The 23,733-nt window shown below is 43.2% G+C and overlaps 2 protein-coding genes across 24 annotated transcripts in view; one reads left to right on the top strand and one right to left on the bottom strand.

The window, feature by feature from the left end:
• Window positions 1–23,733, top strand: part of LOC310900205 (OX-2 membrane glycoprotein-like) — a 50,477-nt gene that overhangs the window by 10,945 nt on the left and 15,799 nt on the right. For 5 of the 15 annotated variants that reach the window (XM_083837814.1, XM_083837813.1, XM_083837805.1 and 2 more), the window contains exon 6: window positions 22,586–22,671. The exons of 7 other annotated variants lie outside the window; for them this stretch is intronic. In XM_083837814.1, coding sequence (XP_083693940.1) covers window positions 22,586–22,611 — 26 coding nt within the window. In that variant the 3' untranslated portion in view covers window positions 22,612–22,671. Of the gene's footprint in view, window positions 1–3,819; window positions 6,283–22,585; window positions 22,673–23,733 lie in introns of those variants that run through there. 3 more of the 15 variants (XM_083837806.1, XM_083837804.1, XM_083837802.1) reach the window with 2 other exon arrangements.
• BTLA (B and T lymphocyte associated) overlaps window positions 17,918–23,733 on the bottom strand; it is a 33,394-nt gene continuing 27,578 nt past the window's right edge. For 6 of the 9 annotated variants that reach the window (XM_083837731.1, XM_083837730.1, XM_083837732.1 and 3 more), the window contains one exon: window positions 17,918–20,745. The gene's annotated coding sequence lies outside the window, so the exon portion shown is untranslated. The remainder of the gene's footprint in view (window positions 20,746–23,733) is intronic. The other 3 variants (XM_083837735.1, XM_083837734.1, XM_083837736.1) reach the window with 1 other exon arrangement.

Genomic DNA, 23,733 nt, shown 5'->3' with positions numbered 1-23,733 from the left:
TTGCCTTATTCTTGTTTACAGTGAAGGTAAGGACTATTTTGGGAGGATCCTCCAGTGGTTATTCATTTTGAGGAAGGCTGTGTTTATCAGGTTTGACTTATAAATTACACAAGTTCTTATTTGGTCTGTATAAGTGCTTGTTTCTTCAGTGGGCGTGCTTTGACACAGAGCAGGATCTGTTTTTCTTAATAGTAGGAGAATAGTAGAGAACAACACCGTAATGGGTCGGTATTATGAGACTTTTCAAAATAGATTTCCTGAAGTGACAGCTAAATGTCAGCCTTTCAGAGGCCTCCTGTGTCCGGAGCCAGCGGGGCACATCGTGCTGCTCCCAGGGGAATGGGTCTCTGGCAGGCACAGTGTTCCTGTGGGGGAGGCTCCTCCTAGAACCGCCTTGGTTCCCTCTGCAATGTGGCTTTACTGTGAGCGAGAGATTCTAGTTGTCCTATTTTGAAATCACCCAAAATAGCAAAAACATGCCATGGTGTAATTGAAAGTTGTTTTGCTTACAATAACCTCACTCCTTTACCCTACTTAACACTAAAACAAACAAACAACTCCTCCCCCCCCCAAAAAAAAATATAAAAATATTGTAGCCCAGAAGACCTAAACAGTGTAAAGAGAAAAACAAAAAGGACCCATACGAACACTTTAGCAGTGGAGTAATTTTGATGCCATCAGGGTTTGACTGCCCATCTGGCATACCACAGACACAAATATTTCACAACACGAGGGAAGCAAAAGATGCGTTCTGGGTTTCATGACACACTTGCAGACTGCTTCTGCTTGCAGACAACTTCTGTTCCTTAGTAAGTCGCTTAAATTTGCTCTGTTTACAAAGCCATGCCTGGCAGCAGTACCTTCCAGTCTGCATCACACACAGAGTAGGGTATGGGCACTCTTTGAGAGCTTTCCATGTATTAATATTACCTGTTTTCGTGGCTAAGGGTGGGCAGAGCTTGTGCTCTGTGCGATTCCCCATCACCCTTTCCCACGGCGTGTCCCCTTTGCTGGAGAGGCACACTCACCATCCTGCTTTCCGTTTTGGAGATAAACCGGCAGGGAGAAGGCAGCGCTGGCTGGGGCCGGCACCGGGGTAGCTCTCTGTGTCAGGAAGGTGCAAACACCCTTGCGAAGCATTGGCATGACAGGCAGAGCAGCCCCTGATGCAGTTGCAGATGTGCCAGCTGGGCCTTCCGTGGCTCCTGCGTGAGCAGCTGGGGTTGCATTGCTTTGCTCGGAGGCGCTGCCAACCCTCCTGGCAGCACTTCGGGTTTGAGGTCCTGCACCGCCATGCGAGGTGGCCCTGCCTCTTTAGGGATGTTTGCGCCGCAGTGTGGCTTTTTTTTGTCCAGAAGGATGAAACTAATCCTGCTCACCACCGACAAGATGAAGGTGCTGGCATAGGAAACCTCTCAGGTGTTGTTCTGTTTAGCAGCTTAAGTATGTGCTGCTAAAAACAAAGCCCTTCCTCAGCAGACAGGGAGGCCTTTACTGTGTGTGACTAACACAGTTTCCGTCCCATGCATCATAGTGGCTTTTATTTCTGCACTAAATAAAATACTTTCCCAGCCTGCCCTCTTTTATTTGAACAATAGTACTTTGTATATAAGCAGAAAAAAGACCAGTAGCTGAAAAGGATGATAAATTGCATTCCTATGGTGTATATGAAGTAGTCTGGCTGCTTCAATTTCTTGTTCATTCCTTGGTAGGCATTATTTATCTGCTCAGTTATGAAATGTTTTTCCTTTTAAAAAAAATACCTTAGTTGTAGACAGTGTTCTTTAGACCAGGAGATGGAAGCTTTTCTTACTCTCCTACACAAAGAGCAAGGATGCCAGGGCTTTTATTTTTCATACTTGCACTAAACTTGTTAGCTGTCAAATTTTAAGCAGGTTGCTATGTTGTCCTGTATATGGACCCCTTCTGGATAAATTACTTGTCACTGAAATGAGTGCAAATGGTGGGTAGGGCAGACATAAATCCAGTACAAGATACTCTAAGTAATTTTGGAAGTCTCTTCCATTGTGATTTTTTTCCAAGCATTTGTCATATTGCATATATTTAATAGTTGTCTCCTAATTCCTGGTCATGCTATGCAAGAAGGATTTTTTTCAAAGACACACAAAATAGCATTATAAATTGGATCTCAGACATCACCATTAAATTCTGAAATACCAAACTATATATTCAACAAACATCCCTATTTGTGTATTACCAAAACTAGGAAAGTTGGCTTGCTTTTCACCGTTTATAAACAAAGCTAGGGTTTGATATGTTCCCAATCACACTGCAATATTCTGAAATTTGCATTGTGTATTTGCCATAATTAAAATTCCGTGGTTAAGTAGACATGTAGTTGTTTAAAATTCACATAATCTTGTCTTCAGATCAACAGTTTGCAAAATTTGAAATATCATTTGAATGGGTGTCGGTAGTCATGGTTAAATGAAAACAAAGAACAGTGTAATAACTTTGCCTATTTCTTTGGAATTTTATTTGTAGGAAATGGAGGACGTTTTGCTTTTTTTTTTTTTTTCTTATTTTCAGTAAATTATTCCAATTATATGCAAATAGATTAACACCAATCCTGGAAATTTTTCATTCTGTATTCCCCATGACTTGTTTGGAAATACCTTCTTATTTTTGTTCTTCTGTTTAAACATGCAATAAGGCTTTGCACTCAGCTGCCAATTTTGTCCATTTAAAAAGGGACATGACGGTTGTCCTCTTAGTTTCAAGGTATGCTATTAAATTTCCAGATGATGCAAGCAGATGAACGTCAAGGAATACTTGTTCTGAAGCCTTCTGTTTATTCTGCTTCAGAATAAGAATAATAGAGTACTCTAAGCTAGGCTGATGATTTTGAGATGATCCTTAAGGTCCCTCTTGACCCAAATTGTTCTATGGTTCTGTGACTGATTTTAAAACTTTGGTGATCAAAATCACCAGGCTTTGATGCAAATTTCTCACTGGCATTATGTTTTCTGCTCCTCCCTTTTTCATTACTTTTTAAAAAAAGAAAAGATTCCTGTCATCGTTGGACCATAATAACTGCATGTTTTCCTCCATCAGTCATTAACTTAAATAGAACTGCACATTGATACCTTGTGTAATGTAAATAATCTAGACTGGTCTATAAACCCCTTTTCCACTGCCGAGCTTCACTCTGTGCCAGTAAAGTCTCTTGGCAGCTGCTGCTGAGGTGGGGTCACTGACTGCTCCCCAGGTGAAGCTGGTTGTGAATTTTTAGAGTATTCCCCCTGGAGCATGACAAAATAAGGAGGGGGCCTAAGGTGCCTGAGAGCACCCATCTGGGGAGGACAGGGGCACAGATGCTGTTAGTGCAGGGCAAGCTGGCAAGGAGCTGTGCCAGTGATGGCTCTGGCTGCACTTGGGGTCGCACCAGCATCCACATGGATGGGGCATCTATAGCTTCTCTGGGCAGTCTGCGTCAGGGCCTCACCACCCTCTGAGTGAAGAATTTCTTCCTTAAGAAATTTGGTCATGGATTGCTTGATGTAACAACCCTGTGTGTGTTAGGCATGTGACCCTCCTCTTTGAGGTAAAGTATCACCTGTAGAAAACAGAAGAAGCGAGGGGAGCAGAGAATGAAGCCTTTCTCATGGTGTTTTAAGAAGATAGGTAACTCACGATGCAGCAGGGAAGGTCCTATGGCAGTTCTCTGGAGGGCAGTTCTGTGACTGTTCCTCCCTGCCTTTTCCCCCAAAGTGTGCTCCATCAGCAGCCACACTGCTCAGCAAGACCTGGGGCAGCAACACGATGGCCACAATTCATCTTTTTTCCTTTGTTTTCTAGGATACTAGAGGATTTCCATTCATCTTACCTGATCATTGTGGCCTGGCAGCCTGAAGTCACCATTAAAAGCAGTGACTTCCATGGCTAGAAAGTAGCAGTGATAAAAGGAAAATGCATCAGGACCAGAGCACTGCACTGTCTAGATGGCTTGTTCATCACTGAAAGACTAGCACAATGCTTGTTATCCGTTAATCACAAGAAGCAGGACTAGAGGGAACGCGTAGTCCACCCTTCTGCAGCCAGGCAACGTCTGCTATGCTTGTACCAATCTTGGTACCTCCAGTCTCCAAATGTATTTGCCTTCTTCCCATGGAAGTTTGAAGATGTCCAGGGATGGAGGCTCTGTGAGCTCTCTGGGGATCCTCTTCCAGTACTTAATTGATTTCAGTGGAGAGATGGGGGTGGGTTGGGGCTTGTTTTTGCTAATTGCTGCCTGCAGTTTCACTTGGTGCAACTCCTCATTCATCTCCTTCCTGATATCACCTTTTCTTCTTTCTTATCCAGCTGATGCAACTCCCTTTCCTCAGTGAGTGTGCAACAACTGTATTTCTGAGTTGTCTCTAGAGACCAAATCTGCCAAAAATTGTTGGTAAAAGGTCAATAGGGTCCATGGCAGGTGACAGATCAGAAGCAGTAGCAACCACAGTTGAGAAAGAAGTGTTTTAAGTAATTTATTTTATTTGACTTTTCTTTTAAATCCCACTTCTTTGCTGTGTTTTTCATTTGTTATTTTTTTTAATATATTATTTAATATATAAGTGATCTGAAGCAAAATCCAGTAGTGGAAATATTAGATACTCTTTACCTTTTCTATTTTGCTGTCATTCTCTCTCTGTCTTTCTGCTACAGTGCTGTTAACCCAGCCTGTTCCTTGCTTAGCTTTCAAATTGCATGGACTAGCCTCCTCCGTTGTCCTCATGGTCAGCTTATACACTGCTTAGAATAGTCTCCCCATCTTCATCTTTTCTTGTTGTATTTAAGCACAAACAAATTATTCTGCTGGCCTAAATAATTTTTCCCATACTTGGACTTTGTCATGTGGGATGTTATGCCCTGAGATAACTACCCTGCATCACTACTGAGGATTTAATGGTATCAGTGGGAAGTTTTACAGAAGCTGAATTTACTACTTTGCCATGTTTTTAGTAGCAGATAAAGACTCCGTGTTACTCATACAAGCTGCCCCAGGTAAGACTGGAACCCTTCTCTCCCTTTTTTTAATTATTTATTTTTTGGACTTTTTTTCCCCCGAAATGCCTACCCATGTCTGCTGGTATGATCATTTCCAGGCTTACTTCTCTGGTTGCCCGTCCCACCTGTTCACTCTGCTGCAGCACATGGTTGTGAGAGCAGGCTACCGGACATTGTATTTCAGTTCATGTAGGAGGCCAATGCCTAAGCATGCCCACTGCCTCCTGAGTCCTCACTGGACCCCTGTGCCTATTTCACAGCATGAACCTTGCTAAAAACAAACCTACCTCTGGGTGTGCCAACTTTGTGGCCCATTTTACCGACAGCCGGGAGGACTGCAGGGTTCCTCCAGTAAGTTCTGTTCTACTTCAAATGCTGATGTTTAAGGTGTTGCTCAGTCTTTGTTCCGTCTTAATATTTGCCAATGTATTGGGATCACTGCCAGTCTTTTGGGTTTGATAACCCTTTGCTTGTGCACCTGAAGTACTCTTGTCTCATGAAGCATGTGGTGTTTTGGTTTCTGCCGTCTCCCAGATGCATGAAATAGCTGAGACTGGAAGGAAGCTCTGGAAGCACCTGGCGCTAGTCTTAGCCAACTGTATAAACCGCCTATTTAAAAAATCAACAGAGAAGGTTTGACAGCTGTGAGACTTGTGGCCAATTCATTCAGAACAGAATTTTTGTTCTGAACTAGCCTGGTCAGAGTACTGCCATCCAGAGTGGCTGCCTCTCGAGGGTCTGGCAAAACTTTGTGCGTGCTCATGTCCACATGTATTATTGAGAGCATGAGGGGTGATATTTTCTGTGCAGGTGCAACATGTGTTATTTATTTATTTCATTTTTTTCCTAGCAAAAAATATCTGGTCCACTCCAAACACCAACTGGTCTGTATTTTTCTGCTTGCAGATTTGAGATAGCAGAAACCCTTCCTTCTAAGTTGGGCTTTTTTGTAGTCTCGATTTGCACTTTCCTTCTTTTCTGTACAGAAAGCAGGGGAGTTTTAAGGTGTTTTTTCTTCAAAAAAAAATTTTTTTTCAAGTGAAATAAGTTTTGAGATGAATTTACATAAGTATTTTTAACCACAGCACCTGCAGTTTGCTTCAGATTTGAAAACTTCTTTGGTTAATCAAATGTATATTTTTAGCGGAGTCTCATGTTTGTTGCTTATTTATTCTTTATGTGAAGTTGTATCCTTTACTTATGTATTGACTGTCCTGCTTTGTGTATTTGCCTTTGCTGAAAAGAAGCCAAATAAAGTGACTTTGAAAGTAAGGCCACATGATTCCTTTTATTTGTAAGTAGCATTCACAGCATGTGTGGGCTTTTGTAAATCAAGCAGAGTAGAATGAGAAAAGCATCATGCACGAGCTCTAAGTACGTGAATAATTTCTCTGGAAAAGGCAGAGGTGGCCTGTTGTGTTCTTAAAGACATATGACCTTTTGGGAGTGAATTGTGAAGCAACAGTTTTTGTTTGTCATGGCATTAGCTTAAAAAAAATGTAGTCAGAAACTTGGTTATAGTTAAAAGCGTGTGGCAACACTCCCATCTCCCTAAAGGAGTTCAGAGTCATGGGACTACGTCCTGGGTCTTGCAGTACCAGTGAAAGGCAGCAACTTACAGTCTGCCTCAGCTCCACCAGATGGTGGAATGGGTGATTTCCAGAGATTTTGAGATCATAACATAAACTGCCACTTAGATTTTTCTTTTGCTACAGATGAGTTCTGAAGAACTTCCTAGCAGAGGCTGGCCAGAAGTACAAGTCTCACTGCTGACATATCTCATCTGGAGAGACGGGAGTTGGTAGTTTCTCCTCCTGGCTCTCCAAGGCTGGACAGCAAAGGGAAGGGAGACAGCTGGCAGCACCACTTCCCCGAGCACAGTGCAGGGCAAGCTGTGTGTTTCCCAGGGAGAAGAGCTGTTTTTCCCATGCAGAACAGCAGAAGGGCTGCTCGTTATGGCCTGGGAGCTGCTGGCGGAGCTGGCTGGGTGTTGCTTGGCCCCACCACTTGAGGTGTGTTGTGCTAGCAGAGTGGGGTGGGAAGCAAGAAGCCAAGGCTGGGGGAGTTCAGGAGGGGGCTGACATTCATTAGCAGGGTTAAATCACCTTAGGGAAACTAGACTGGTCACCTGTAACTTTATAGAAGGTTAACAAATGCAGAGTAACAGCTTTCCTTGGGAAATGCCAAGGTCGTCTGACAAGTTGCTTTTTTTGTCTGGCTGCCTGCTCCTCAGAACCTATCAAGATGTTTGCTTTTCTTCTGAGGTCATAATGAATTTAGTTCCTACAGCTGTGTCCTCTCTTTGTGTTCTTTTGTCCCTGGCATGCTCAAGGATGCCATTATTCTAAGTCTTGGATTGTGCTGACAGACAGGGCAGGAAGGTGAGCTCTCTGCTAGAGATAACAATTTCCGTGCATGGCTGTAACGATGGAAAGAGCAAAAACCTAGCAGGCAGGGCTAGGCTTCTAGCAGAGATGGAGTTTGCAAAATGGAATTACCACTTTTGATGGCAATATCAGGATGTCTTTCATTCTTGCCTCAGCTGTTTTCTCCTTGTCTCACTGCACTGACCATTCAGCGTGACATCAGGCCAGCTGCTCCAGCTGCTTCTGAACTGGTGAATGCATGCTTGGGCTTTTGCTTGTATACTTATGTCATCTTTCACTGATACAGGAATTTTGCTTCTGCACAACATTGCTCCAGTTTCCCAGTCTGAAAAATAGACTTTCTGGATGCTTCCAGGTAACTTTTTCCCTGTTCTGTCATCCCATGTGGTAACTAAAATGCCCTTTCCTTTGTGAGTGAGGCAGAAACTGTTCTTAGGCTGCTGCATAAGATGATTTCAGGGAAGGAAGTGTGGGATAATTATAGAAGCTACAAGGATGTATTGTTTTTGTTGGTTTTTTTTGTCTGGATTTTTTTCTTAAGATGGGCTGAAGTTAGCAGCAGAATTGACGGTGGACGTGAATGTACACGTTGATGTTTATCACTCAGAAGGGCTTAAAGAGCTTTTAAGCTGAAAGAACTTAAATGTGTTTTTCTGAGATCATGTGTAGTGAGCAGCATTCACTTTCTGCACATGGGTGTCACATGCTGTCCTCTCTCAGGGACCTTGTGCTGTTTTTCATTCTGAATAGGGTATTTCTATTTCCCAAGCCCTGATCTCATGACATCCAGATGAAAACCAACAGTCTTACAGAATGCCTTTCTGTATAGGCAACCAGCTAATGGCACACAGATTGTCTGGTGTGCCAGAGGAAACTCACTTCACTGGTCTTCTAGCACGTTGGGAAGCTCACCAGCGCTAGTACTTCAGTGGTGGTCGTCCCTCCTGACATCCAGCAACTTTGTCTTCACAAAATCAGACTGGACGGAGCCGTAGGCTGTCTGTTGTGCCTCAGTAGGAAAACAAGCAGGTGGTGAGGTTTTCATTTAGCCCCCCAGCCACTGAGTTCCTTGTGCTGAAGCAAGAGAGACAATCTGCAGCTTCCACGTGCATAATCAATCAATATCTTCTCCACAAATGAGGCTTCTTGTGCCATGTGAATGTAGGGGTGGCTGGAAAGAGAGGGGAACAACAGGCTCCCAGTGCTCCGGTTGGAGACCTGTAACGTGCCCTGCCTGTGGGAGGAAACACGGCCCCCTGGAGGGGCAGAATGGGGCAATAAAGAATAGGGTTACAGCTGTGGCTTTGCTAATCAGGGTTTCCTTAAAGAAACCAAGGAGTTGGATTTCCTTACTAATTTCAGCTTGGTAATTAATTTCTAGAAAACAACATAGCTGGGTGTCATAGGCTGACAAAAGAAGGAAGTGAGATGTTTCCCACAGCTGACTTAGAAGGGAGTGTTAAGCAGGTCACTTCTTGGTAGGTGAGGCATTTCTCAGACAGGTTGCCTGTTCTGGCAGTGATAGGTTAACAAACCGCTAGTGAAGTAGTTAGTGTAGTATTTCAGTAGCTAAACACGCCATGAGAGAGTGACGGATTACTGTTTGATTTCACCCACTCCTAAAGCATTTCTGATTTCAATTCCTTTCCTTCTGATTGTCTGCTTCCCTTTTTTCGGGCTTCCTTGCTCCCAGTCCTGGTCCCATCTGTTCCTTACTCATCTCTCTTTTGTTCTTTGTAAGTGATTTTTCCCAGTGAATGCTATCTTCTGTTTATCTGGAAGTGCTCTCCATTCAACTCATCCCATTCTCTCTCTGATAGCCGACTATTTGCAGTAGTCCTGTGTGAAGCTGTTGCCCTCTCCTGGGGTCTCAGTAGCCATGTGGTGAAAACTCTGCCGATTCTTGTCCTTCTTTCCAAACCATAAGTCAGCCTCCCTAGGAGAGGAAAACAGCCTGGACACCGTCACACAGACCTGGGGAAAATGGAGGTGACCGTCTGTCAGCCAGCAGCCGGAGCTCCACAGAGACCAGATCCTTCCTGGCACGCTGGGTGTGCATTGTCCAGCACTTAGGTCACCCATTCACATATCCTCTGCTCCTTAGCTGTCTGAATTTGGGCTTTTGGACACATAGAAAGAGAAAATGTGCAACTCTGGGCCCTACAGAGCAGCGTACTCTGCGTTTCACAGTGGAGAAAAAGGGAAGCATGCGCTCTCTGCTCTTGTGCTAGTGTTAAGCTTGATTTATATTAAGCAGCTGGGGATTTCTGCTGATTGTTTACACAGAGGTGGCAGACACTGGCACAGGTCTGCCTTCCTTGTTTGCAGAACAACCTGGGATAAGAAGATGAAAGGTAAGTACAAAATCATTTTCGTACGGCTTGTTTCCTTGATGGACCCACCAGCCAGCACTACTTGTGACCCCGAGAGCAGCACTAGGAAAATGTGCAAGGCTTTGATGGATACGTGGAGAATATCTCAGACATCTCAGAGGGCATAGCCATGGGAATTGCCTGGAGGTGAGAGAAATGTGACGTGTTTCCTTGGCAGCCATGAGCATCCCAGAAGGAATGTGAGTGAGAGTGGTTGCACTAGGAGAGATCAGAGGGAGCTCACATGTCCTGCTTAGCCTCCAAATTGCCTGCCTGGAGTCAAGGAGGTGCTTGCATGCGCTCGACTGTGCTTTCCCATTGTCCCACTGACTTCTCTGGGTGCAAACGCTGTTTGTGTGTGTCTGCTGCAGCAGATGCTGCCCTTTCACCTCCAGGCAAGCACAATGCTCTCCCGTGGTGATTTGCTCCATATCAGTGGGAAACACACGTCAGTCTTGCCTAGCAACATTGTCCCTACTTGCTCTTTGCCCATGGCTCTAGCTCACTATAGTTAAGTAGGAGGTGAAGTGATTTCTGTTTATATTTACACAAAAACTCAGTTTAGCACAGGGCTAAGGTAGCAAAAGCTGACTCCTCCCACACCAAACTTTAAAATAAAGGAAGTGAGTGTTAAGGGAAACTTACTTTTCTGAAAGTTTTCCGTATGAACATTTTTTTAAGTCTCCAAATTTAACAGAAAAAACCCCTTTGCTCTCCAAAGAGTATTTGAGCATTAATCTTGGAGTCTCTGATGTGCCCCTGAACGTGTGTTCCTAGTGCTTCCTTGAACCATTGTTTCTCTATGTACAGGGAGATGTGAGGAGTGATACATGAAGCATTTTCTGGCAGAACTGAATTCAAAGCTAAATGAAGGTAAATTCATCATCTTTGATCTGGAGTGATGGTAGGATTTCAGATGAACTATTCAGAAATATTTTCTCCCTGAGCTGTGTAGTATTTATTGGGATCTGAGACTGAATTTGCTGGAATGTTATCACAGATTGGGCACGCATGCTGTTGGCCAGAGCTCTTCCACAGTGAGCTTCTCCTTCCCTCCCTGCTTCCATCACTCCCATCCTGGTGAAGCACTTTCCTAATTTGTGGCTGACAAAACTGACCTTCCAAACTGATTCAGGTACTGGCAGGGTTAAATCTTGTTGCAACTTACAGGAATAACCATGCCCTGAGATCCTTTCCTGTCTGCTTCCCTGCAGGGAGGAATTGCTATTCTACCCATGCTGACCAGCCATGTTGTAGCTGTGCTGCCTAGCAGTTTTTAGGAGGAGAAATTGAAAATCGCTCGCGAGAAGCTGGGAAGTGTTCTTGTGTGGGCTGGCTTCCTCCTGAACAACAGCGTTTTCACTGGACAGGCAGAAATCCCAGCGCTGGGAGGAGTGGTGACCCGAGTTCGTTCCCCATTGCTTGTGGGAGCTGGTTGGCGGTCTACCAAAAGAGAGGGACGCTGAGGGGCAGCCCCTCTCCTCTCTTCCTGTCCCCTCAAACCAGACAGGGAGCAAAGGCATTACGAAACCCTGGGAGTTACTCAGCACAGCCTTGTTGAAAACTTTAGGGCAAGCTTTTTGCTGTAGCCTCCCAGTGTTGTTTAACTATGAAGCATTTTTCGAACTGTGAAGAGTTTATTTTCCTGAGTGCACCACTGGCCCTAGCTGTTCTGCTTCACGTGAGGTCTAGGCTCTCAGAGTTTTCAGACACGTTTCTGCTAGTGCTGTGCAGGCCAAATTTGGGTAAAAAAATTGAATCTAATATTGAATTTGGGCAAGATAAAACTCTTTGCTAAGCATGGTGCCTAAAAGTCAGTATAAAAGCATTGTTAAGCATTTATTTTTGGCATGTAAACAACACTGCGCAGAAAGTCTTCCCATCTATGGAAAAATCCCACTGTTCCCACAGGAATGGGAGCTGTGCCTTCGCTAGCCAAAATAGATATTTTCTTTCTCCTTCTGATACGGTGTTCCATGTTAATCTATTCAATGTAAAGAGTCGAGGGGTGCAAGTAACCATAGAAAGCAACATGGGCACCCCAGCATCCAGAAAAATTGTCATGCTGAATGCAGGGTCACTGCAGCAGATCAGACAAGGAAATCTCAAATGGTACAGGCAGCTGACCTCACTGATTAGAGCAGACTTCTGGCGTCCTGGAAGCACTCTCCTTGGGATATTTTCCTGTTGTGTTCAAAAAGTGAAGTTTCTGCTGTAAGGTCTCTCTTCCTCGGTCTTTTCTATATTAGCTGAAAGCTTGGTATTTTAGTATAAGAAAGGAGATATTCCTAGAAAGTGCACCATTTTTAAAAAATTTTTTTCTTTTGTCTCTCTTTTTTTTTTTTTTTTAAGGTAAGTGGTAAACAGTAAGCATGAAATTATTTGCTATTGTCCTAACTTGTATTATGCGGATGTTATGAAAAATTATTCAACAAACTATAAATCCTCTGCTGAATGGATTTACACCACTCTTGGGACAGTGAAAGTAGGCTTAGTTTAATGCCCTTGCTTCATTTGTTTGTATTATGTATGGTGAGGCTGTTTTAATGGTATGTAAAATCTACTCCAGTACAGAATGGATTTTGGCAGATACAGCTTTCGTGTAGTTATTATTCATATGTGCTCCTGGTGGTACCAATATGCAGTTGTTAGTCATTCCCGGTGAAACCTTTGGGAGAGAGTTTTGGGCTGTATTTAGGATTTAGCTGAATTTATGCCCTTCTGAGAAAACATTTAGTGTGGGGTTGTTTCCCACGGAGGAAATGTCCCCAAACAGGCCTTCAGGAGAAGTGGGTTTGTTGATACAGCCGTGTCCCAAAACACAGCTCTATCTTTGTCTGTCTGTCTAAAGTTGATGTATGATTTAGATGGTTACAAATCATTTTGGCCTGCTGGCATGCACATATATGGTATGTATTGAAGTATTTATTTTCAAAACAAAGAATTTATATTCATCTTGTCATAGTATAAATAATAAGTCAAAAAAAAATAGTGTTTCACCATCTTTGCTGCCAAAAGTTTGCTTCCAAAAATAGGAAAAAAGACTATTGTTTATATTTACACTTTCCCACTGAAATGATGGAGGGAGCCTCCAGTGATATTAATGAGTATTTTGTGGGAGGTATTTCAAGGTTTGGTAGGTGTTCCGTAATGTTTTATTCCACTTACATAAATTATTATGAAAATGTTTCATGTTAAGGAATAGACAGCTTGCAAACAACACTAAATAATGTAAAATTCTCCATCTGCAGGTTCTAATTTGCTGCTCTGGCTGGAGGTAAATGATGACAGTGATTAGGACATACAACAAACCAAATAAACTGTGCTGAGACTTCAGGTAGGGGGTGGATTTTTTTAATGAATCTTCCTTTTCAGTGGCATTTCCGGACCTGTAACTATGTGGAAATGGAGTTGCCACAGTTTGTCTTTGTTTATAGGAAGTTGTACGGTCTCAAAGGACGAGCTGAGAACCTCTTCAAGGCGCTGAGAGACAGGCAATGGTGGAGCCAGTCGCCTCAGGCAGAGAAGAGGTATTGAGCCTGACTTGCATGACTGGGGTGCTGAAAGCACTGGGCAAAGAGAAACCACGGGGAGTAGCAGGCATGATTACGGGATTTATGAGGATTACGGGGAAGAGTTTAGCTTTGTGAAGAGAAGCCTACAGGGCTGCTTCTTTGTGTGATTTGAGGGGATTTGAGGAGAGTGCAGGTCTGAGGCCTGCTGTGCTTCCAGGTGCTGTAGGAGAGCCTTTCTCCGCGGAGGCACAGGGCCTCTTCAGATTTTGTTGCTTGTATGAACTCACCTATTTGCAGGAGAGCTGAAACAGTCTCAAGTTGTGCCAGGGGTGGCTCTAGATTGGACATTAGGGGGAATTTCTTCATGGAGGGGTTTGTGAAGGACTGGAACAGGCTGCCCAGGGAAGCAGTGGAGTCCCCATCCCTGGAGGTGTTTAAGAGACGTGTGGATGTGGCAAGGGATATGGTTTAGTGATGGGACTCAGTAGATCAGGCTGATAGTTGGACTTGGTGATCTTGAAGGTGTTTTCCAACCTAAATGATTTAATTCTACTGATTCTGATTCTGATTCTTCTTAATGCTGATGTTTTGTTGATAGACTTTCAGAGAAAACTGACATGACAGGACAGAGTTATCTGCTGCCACCTTGCAGAGTCCTTTTAGGTAGGTCGTTGCTTCCAGGATTGATTTCAGACAACTTGGTGTTTTTCTGCATTTCAGCAAAGATGGCACAGTACCCTCTAGCACATGAGAGTTTGTCCTTTTGCTCCTCGTCTGCTCTCAGTTCCTCTTGGTGCTTTCTTCTGGGGTAGCAGGTCTCAGCTCTTGGCTGGGACTCTTTCTGCATAATAGCTTCCAGGCTGGAGCTTTCATTTCTAGAACAGATTTAGTTACTTTCAAGAAAAAGAATATTTCTCTCCTCTTTCCCAACTGCTAACTTGAACCAACCACCCCCTTTCTAAAGACACAGGCTGCTCAAACTGTAAAAATGGAAAACCCAAACCACCAAAAGTCACATCAGGAGAAATTTCACTTCTCCTCTAAGAAGCCAAATATTTACACCTAGTGGAAGACGTCTATCTAGCAAGGGACCATATTAAAGGACCCCCAATAAGCAGCTACTGGGATGCAACTACTGCTGTGCTGTACAGCAGGTCTGTGTGCAGCATGTCCAGATTGTCCAGGCTACCTTGTCTTCTGGGAGGAACATGTGATTTTTCTAATTACCAGGGATTTTCATTTTTCCCCACCACCACTAGGGAAATCCTCAGTCCTCTGATTCCCCTGGTAGGAGAGGATTTGAATGTAAAAGATGTAATACCAAAAGTACTGTTAGTCTCCCTATAAAGGAACAGGAGGTGGCATGACCCAGGTGTGTAAACGTGGTGGGTTTAGGTTGGGAAAAATCTTTAGGTGTTAGTGTGGAGAGCTGTCTCTTCTTTTTTATCTTGTGTTATATATGACTGAAGAAGTGTAGTGCAGAAGGGAAAAAGCACTAAGAATTATGTCTTCCGGCCCTAACTGGAAAAAAAAATCTGGTTTGTCCTATGGGAGTAGGAATTCAAACTTCTCACTGACTCCTAATTTTGAGTACGTGTTTTCTTTATGTTCCATAATATCCAGACAGCAAGCTGCCAGCAACCTTTGAGCTTTTAGCTCCACATCCTGAGAAAGTTCAGATTACTTTCTTCACAGCATGTCTTTTTTCCTTCCCAAGCAGGAAGAGGTGAGACCCATCAGACCACAGTTTGCCTTGCTCCCTGTGAGCAACGCTGTTGATATAATGACCAGGCTTAGAAAGGAAGGATTAGGGATGAGCTGTTTTATTCTTGTACCAAAACTGTTTCTAAACTGTCTGGTTGACTCCCATCCGTTGTTTTCCCTAAGTGGTTCTGGTGGCTACCACTTAATTCTTACAAGCAGGGCATTGCGGAAGGGAGGGTGAGAGGTGGTATATGTGGGGGCAAGTTGGTCACTGAATTGTTTTTTTAATATTGTAACCTTCACTGCCTGAGGGTCTGAAAATTGCCATGGAAGAACAAAATGTGCAGCTGTGAGTTTTAGCTCACAAGAAAAAGTTAGGAAAGAAGAGGAAGGAGAGCCACAGCTGTTGGGAATACGTAGTAACTTTAATGGTGCAGGTTCAAAGATTGTCAAAGGTTTTCTCTGTCTTCCCCTGCATATCTTGTACCTCCTCTGTTCTTGTGTCATAACTTTTCTCACTACCCACAGGCTAATTCTTTTAATTTTGTATGTGTGTCTTTTTCTTTTCCATCTCATATTTTGTTTGCCCTTTTGGCTGTGAACTTGCCATCGCCCCTGTACCCTGCCATGCTCAAAGATTAGACATAGTGCAGTTGAAACACCAGCACTTTCTGGCTCCCAGTGAAATGCATTTTGGCAGTATTTTGCCAGTACTGCTGGGAGGCTCAGGGATCTTTATGGGCAGATTTCATACAGCTGTGATTGTGAATGGAAAGGTATGTTTTGAAGTGCTTTGAAAGGTGTAGAGATGTGGGTCAGAGGAAGGCCTCACGCTGTCTGTTTTCGTAAATGGACAAACGCTGTGAGGGTGTGGGATTAGTCCAATAAACGTCATCAATTTTGTTAAGTTATCAGCTGACCCAGATGAGGACTGGGAGGGAGGCAGGGGAGAGGGAGGGCAGGGGATTGGGTCAAAAATAGTTTTACAATTAAAAGGTTCAAAAGTCTGAGAGTCCCATTTTTCTAGAACCTACTACTGTAAACTTGATGAAAAGATAATTATAAAGGAAACTACTGCAGTCTGTACATCCTGATATTTCACAGGCGAGTTTTATCTGAGTGACTCACTCCCATGACAGAAAAAAAACATGCCACCATTTATTCTTTCCACTGTCAATATCTTAAAGTATTCCACCTTCAGATCTGAGAAGCTATGATTAATTTGATAAGCTGTAACTTTCCATGTTATTTTTTCCAGTGTTTTTCTGTGTGTCTGATATACATGTATGTTCTGTTATTTTATTTTTGAACTGAGCGTAACTCAAAGGCTGTGAAGATAAGGAAACGTTTTGTGCCAGTACTCACTGAGGTTAATTCCGGAAAATAAGTAATTATAGAAAAACAAATGATTATTGGAAAGACTGAAATGATTTCAGAGATCAAGTATAGTGTGACGTTCTTATTTTGATTGCATAAGTGCAGCTATGCCAAAGCCCTGGAGCAGCGGGGATGCAGTGCGTGCACTGCAACTTCTGCCACTGTAAATGCACCCTGGGTTGCTGGGGAGCCCTGATGATCATTACTCCATTTACCTGTCCTCACACAAAGCTCCTGCACAGAGGCAGGCTGATATACTAGACTTTCCAGAAGTCTTTTGACATCATTACGGCCCACGAGGAGGGAGAGAGATGAAAAAGGGAGGGTTGGGTACGTGGTGGCAACCTTCTGCTGGCAAAGGAGGCTAGGTGGTCATCCACCTCAGTGGATGCCATCCTGGCATGTTTTTGATGAGAGCTAGCATGGAACGAAGCATGCTGTTCTTCTTTACATGTTGGTATAGAATATGGGGTAAAAATAGTAGTTAATAATAGTAAAATTGACAATAATATTAACTGTTAACATAAAACTAATATGGGGTGTTATTAACTATTTAAATGAAACACTATTACTGGCTTCTTCAAGGTCACATTGCGAGCTTCAAGTCCTTCCTTGCCAGTCTGTAGGAAGTCCTTATTTCATAATAGTTGATGAAATAGTTCCCGGGTTTTATGCTCCTACGAACCAAACCACATTTTAAAATAATTATTATTATTTTGTCCAGGAAGTTATTCAACATCCATATTCTCAAAGGAGCTCAGCATCTAATTTGGGCAGTGGCATTCAGTTCTCCTCCAGTAAAAATAACAGCCTATCAAACTGATATTCCAGGAAAGTCTGTCAAACGGATGGATTACAGGAAACCCCAGAGAGAGCCTGCATTTAACTAGATCCTAAGGATTCATGTATCTGTCATCTCCTAGTCTTTTGCCAAAGTTAGAGACAGGTACAACCCAGTAGCTATAGGTGGTAGCTCTTTTACTGTTACTGTGCCTTGTCATCAGATATTTATTTAGACAAGAAGTAGCCTTACTTCTTTTTACTGAGCTGGCAAACCAGCAGCTTCCAGGAGTAGAGACCACTGAACAGTGGGACTGGCCCATGTTTGGAGTACCTGGTACCCTCCATAGGGTCTGCCTGAGAGCAGGTAAAGCAGAATATTTGTTGGAGGGAGATCTACCTGTGGCAAAGAAAACCCCAGTATCTTTGGCCTGGGAAGAGAGTTCCAGGGTCCTCCGTTTAGCTCCATATTTGCTATATTCCCTTTCTAATCAGCCACAACACAGAGAAAGAAGCACAGACTGTTTCTTCTCTTGCTGAAAGATGCTGTCTTACTCTGTAATCCAAGCTGCAGAGGCATCTCTAGCTCCTGTACAAGTGACAACATGTACATCACACACATCATCTTAGTTGAGGGGATAAAAGCCTGCAGTGAGGATGTGAGGATTCATTCTTTAGCCTTTCTGATGGTTCATATTGCGTAGAGCTTGTGGTTGTAAGGTATTAAACTGATTTTTTTTCTTTCATTTCAATGAGATTTCTGTTGCTTTAGTTTTGTTTTTTTTTTCTTTTTTTTTTAAGGTGAGGCAAGATTAAAATTTTTCTCTGTAAAGCACACAGTAAATTGCTGGCATAAAACAGTCACATATTTTCCATGTTGTGATCTTCAGTTACCTGGTTCTGTTGTTCAGCTCATACAAAGAGGGGTGGCAGGCATTGATTGATATTATATTGTAGTATTGCTGAATAAGTGTGCAGTATGTTTTAGGCTGGGCTTCAGAGGTACTGAACTGGTCCTATGAGACTGGATTCTTGAATTTGTCTGAGATAAATGGATGACTTTTGCTATAACCCCTTGGAGGAACACATAGATAATAAACATCCTGGATCTGCTTGCAGCAAACACTGTAGTAGAAAGTCTTCCATCCAGAGGCTGAAGTTCAAATGTAGGAAGCTCAAACAGGATGAGTGTCAATTCTTGGTTATGTCTTCAGTTTTTAGTTATGCAAAAATACTTGGTGTTAAAGTATTATGGTGTTAAAATACTATTCACGGTATGCTCAGATAAAACTGTTAATATGCTCGGCCTTCAAGGACCACAAAGAATGCCTTTTTTTGGGAAGGGAATGCATACTTGGGCTGCCCTGCACAGAACACCATGTTGACAGGATAAGAGGCAATCTGTCCCATAGAGGTCACGTCCGTGGTAACAATGACCAACTGTGTGTGAGAACTGAGCTGCAATTCTCCTCATTGAGATAGAAAAGCTTCATTAAAGCCAAATTAAACCAACGCATGAGCATTTTCTGAACTGTCCTGCAAGCCTCTATGAACTTTTCTTTGATGAATTGTTAGTCCAGGAAAAACTGCTCGTTTCGATTTACTTTGACATATTAAATGGAAGGGGGACTTCCTGAAAGGTGTGCTCAAAAAGTCCAAACCCAGGTGTTGGGTACCGAGTAACTGCATTTGCATTTGGCTGCTATTTGTTGAGTTTCCTGGGATTTGCTTAGACCAGAATTTGTCTGGTGGCACTACAAAATACTGAGTGAGACTGAAAATACATTTTGGGGAGCTGAAGGGAAGGCGCGCTGCCCTCAGAGTGCTGATGGGAAGTTTTTCTCAGTGGGCAGCATGACAGAGGGTGTTTGTCCTGTGAAGACGGTGTCTCTCCTGAACAGATTAGAGAGAACTGTGGTTACCTCCTTGGAAACTAACAGGAATGGGCACTAAGGACCACCCTGGTGGAAGGGCAGTGAGCAGTGCATAGGAAAAGGGTGTGCGAATTCCCACTGCGCACTGAGGGTTTGAAGATAATTGCATGGAGGAAGGAAAGAGCTGAGAGATCGCCAGTGAAAGCACTATTTGCCCTTGAAATTAAAAAGCGGAAAGGAGATCCCAAACGAAGGAGGCTGGCCAGATAACAGGATGAATAATAGGAAAAACAGCGTTATGCAATTATGTGAATGGAAGTTAAGAAATGTTAGAACCAGACGGTACCGCATCATCCGTCTCTGGCCTCCTTGGGTGTGTGAGAGAGCAGTCTTAGTCTACATTTTAACCCATGGGACTCTCCCTCGTTCAGTGACAAAAATAGATATCACTCATACTTTTTGGTTGTTTGAGATGTCATTTTCAGTGATCTTCAATGCTTTGAGTGCTTCAAAGGCCTGTGTCTTCCTATCCCCTGCTGCTGCTCCTGAGCATCCTCCCTCCTCTGGGCTGCTGCAGAGCACACAGCCTTTGGGACGATGCTGTGGTGCTTTTTGTGTTTGTTTAGACAAAACTGCAGTTTTCATACTCCTAGAGGTTTTCCAAACTCTTCCCCCGCCCCGAGAGGCTGGGTTGGCTTTGTCAGACTGTTATCAGACCGAGCCCCGGCATTCAGTCACAGGCACGGGGTGACACCTCGCTGTGGCCCAGCCGTGGAGATATCGGTGGCACTCAGGAGTTGTCCCATGCAGGTGACAGTGCCAGCTGCCCTTCTGCACCCCTCTCCTCTGCCTATGGCTGTTGACAGAGTCCAAGCCTGTCATTTCAAAGTAGTAAAGCAATTACTCTGAGGTGACACGTTGCGTCTGTAAGAATTGTAGGGCATTGCTCTGTGTGCGCGATGCCCTGAATATAGCTCTTTATCAGCCACATGGGAGTAAATACACATCTGTGGCAAATTTAAGGAAAACAAAGATGGGCTGACAAGAGAAAAATATTTTGGTTTTGAGAGGAGGTACATTAAAGCCTCTATTTTTGAACCTGAATGTCTGCATAGTGTCTGCTTGTTATCCCAAAGACCTTTACGAGTTCTGGACAGTCCCAGAAAAAAAAATAATGATGTTTATTTCTCCTTATCCTAACTTTTCCTCTCTGAGAAGGGCCACAGTGCAGTGACCACTCCTAGAAGGAAAACCAGGACTTCATTATTCAGATCTGTTTGTCTTGGAAGACCTACAGAGAGTGTAGTGCTCCTATGACCCATGATATGGGTCTGACTCCCTGCCCACTCTACGTTGTTAATTTAGGCAGCTGTAGCTGTTGCCATAGGTTTTGTGGCTCCTGAGTAAGCCTGGAGGAAATCTAAAGTTGCACCAGAGGTGTGTGCTGGATCAGATAACCTAATGAGAGGTCTTGAGTCTTCCTGTGAGTCCTGCCCACTGTTGGCCGCATTGGCTGGGGGAGGCCACACAGAGACCTGCTGCCTTGGCCTGGTGGGCAGCCGGCCTCAGCCTCTGGAGTCCTCATCTTGTATGGGTAGATGGGGGCTGAGTATGCTTATCATGGCTCATTGCAAAACTTGCCTCTAAATGAAGTTTTCTCACTGGCCACAGTCATTTTCCTTCGGGAATGCAGACGTCTCGGTTGCCCTCACCAGTGGCTGAAGCTCTGTAGGAAAGAAAAATGGTTAAGGGGCACGGTGTCCTCTCTGCATGTGCAGTTTGCTCTAAGGCATCAATGGTTCCTGTAATGGGAGTGTTGTTGTAGTAGCAGTGTGCAAGTAGTGGTGGGATTACCAGTAGGAATTTGTGTCCTACGTCAAAAATAGGAGCTTTGTCAAAACATTGCCTGCCATAACATACAATTTTTCAACAGAGTTTGACTGCATTGAAGTTACAGACTAACCTGCTAGAGAGTATGTCTAGCATTTCAGAATGACAAAACAGAGAAAGATAGATCACAAATTTAAAGATAATCTAATCCTGTGCAACTATTAATAAAAGATATATAAGCTGGTAATACAGCTCTCATTCTGGAAGAATAGCCAGCTATCTAAAGGATGTTTATTTATGGAAAAAGAACTATGAGAATGCTAGGGAGATTAATTTTAGACATCATATTAAAATTTTCAGGCTTAAATTTATAATCTTAGTCCTTTGTATACGGGCAAATTACAGTTGGCTGGGGCCCTTTCATAGGGTATGTTTATTTTTCTATTCTTTGGGAGATAAGTGATAGTTAAATGCAATAAGTGAGTTTTCTGATTATAGAAAGATGTACTTTGCATGCCTTGCTGGGACAGTCCTTTGGGTAAGGCATTTTACAGGATCAGACTAGTAATTGCAGGGAGGCACCTCTCACTTTGCAGTCCTCCTGCTAATCCCAAGGGCCCACTACAAACCATAGGCTCTGCTCCTCTTACATGTGCTCGTGCTGATCTACTTGGTGGACCTTGAGTAAATCTTTTACTTTTTGCCTCCTTTTTTGCATCTTTCACCTCCGCTTCTGTAATTTGTAAAAGAGGGTTAAGTGACTGGCCTACTGATCCCCCGACTTCATGGACATCGCTCTGATGGCTTTTCCAGGAGCTCTGTGTATGGGTAAGGAAGATGGGGAGAAGTCATAGGTCAGGATTTAGTCCATGGCTTTCTTTTACTCTCTACATTGATACTTGCAGTGTGTTTTTAATGGTTATCTTTCAGTGATTTTAACAGAGCTGCTCTAGCAGTAAATCATGCCAGGGAATTTTCCCTGCCTCCACATATTATATAGGAATTGTCCTTTTCTCTGATGGGAAGGGGTTAACTGCGTTTGTAACAGCTAATATGGTATGTCTGCTCCGCTAGCTCTGCCTACCCTGGATTGTTCTGTGTTTAAGCTAAAACAAAACTATATTTTTTTTAAACTATTTTTTTTAAAAATTATTATTTTCTTTTATGATTAATTTTCTTCCTTCCTATTCATCTTCATGAATTCTTCAATTCCTGAGAAAAACTCATAGAAGTTTATCCCAGAATATCCTGGGGAACAGCTGTAATCAAACTATTTTTCTGTGTGACAGAAAGCTGGGATCCAGTCTCTCACCACCACTACCCTTTGTAGTCGTTATTACTTGGTATGAAAACTATTATGTCAGACACATCCTACTTTTCCCTGTTTACCTAAAAGCCTGTGATCTAGATGCTACAAGGATTAGAGAAACAGAAGCCTAAGGGCTGGACTGAAGCTTTTGTGTCATACAAATCTTTGACTTCTCTTTGCTGCCACCTTCATGTTCAGGGTGAAGAAGGTGACTGTTCTACGTTACCGAGGGATGTGCTCCAGCTCTCACATTGGCACCTTCCTCGTGTTGTCTGTCACACTCACTGCTGCCTCTGAACTCTTTGGAACAATGCTATAGAGCGGTTTCTTTCACTCCTTTGTTTCTGACAGGCTGAGACAAGTACTTTATGCAGCAGCTCATGGTACCTTTGCTTCCTGCTCAGTTTTTTATCTATTGTTGTAACAGGATGTCCACAAATTAACGTTAATTGAGGATCTTCAGTTCTGGATCTAGACTCAATGCATCGAACTCAGACCCAACATATAGATCAGGTGAGCAGATATCCTTCCTAAACCTGCCTGAGTTTATCCAGGTGGAGCACTTCACTACAGTTGAAAAGGAGGCTTGTGGGTGATGGAAAATAAGCATAGAACAGCAGGATGAAGGAGGTTGTGTTCTCCTTGATGAAGCTCATAGCCAAGTCGCTGGGTCCCACTGTGGGTGAGAAGGCTTTCTTCACAGCTGGGGGGTGAATCAGACTTTTTATGGTATGATTCAGTGCCCACCTAACGGTAACATGCATGAATTGTTATATGATTCATTTTCCTTCCATGAGTCTTAAGGGGGCCTGTTGATAGTTAACACAGATGCAATTTTCTACTTAAGGTGTCTGCAACAGGTGGGGTGAATCACACACAGAGTCTGGGTCCAGTGGGAAGATGACAAGGTCTGTTTGGGGTTGTTTGATTATGTCCTGTGTGGCAGATAAGATTTTATTTTGTTTTAGTTAGTTACTTTCTTAAGGAAAAAGAAAGGGAGGAAAAATGAACATGTTTTGAAACCTTGTATTTGTCAGATATGAAGCTAGAAGGGAGCAGAGAATGCCCTGGACAGAAGTGTAGTCAGTATTCTTGATATATTCTTGTAAGAAAATCCACAGAAAGTCCATTATTTTAGCAGTTAATTTGGGACAGCCAAGTAGAAGCAAGCCCTGCAGTTAAGGCAGCCTATTAACAGGGTAGGGACTGGGAGCTCTGGCATTCAGAGAGTCACCAAAATGAAAGATGTGCAACTCCTTGCCTTGGCTTCATGTAGCCAGGCGCAGGCAGGGCTCAGGGCAGAGATAGGACAACTTTCATCTTTGCAGGGGGCTCCTCTGGGTCAAGAGAGGTAGGAGATGGTGGGGGTATTGATAAGAAGAGTCTTGCTCTTTTTCTGTTTGGAATATATAAATTTTTAGATGTCAAGGTCTTTCACTAACACCAGGGTATTTAAAAAGCATAGACTTTGAGAAAAGACTTGAAAGTGAATCCATATTGTAAAACGGATTTGTCATCACTCACTGCAGTTGTTCTTTGGTTGAGAAAATTAGTGTTCTCCTCAGCCAAAATTCA

This window comes from Anser anser, assembly GCF_964211835.1.
Source record: "Anser anser genome assembly, chromosome: 1".
Taxonomy (NCBI): domain Eukaryota; kingdom Metazoa; phylum Chordata; class Aves; order Anseriformes; family Anatidae; genus Anser; species Anser anser.
Note: the sequence above shows the minus strand (reverse complement) of the source record. Positions and strands in the feature narration are given on the sequence as shown.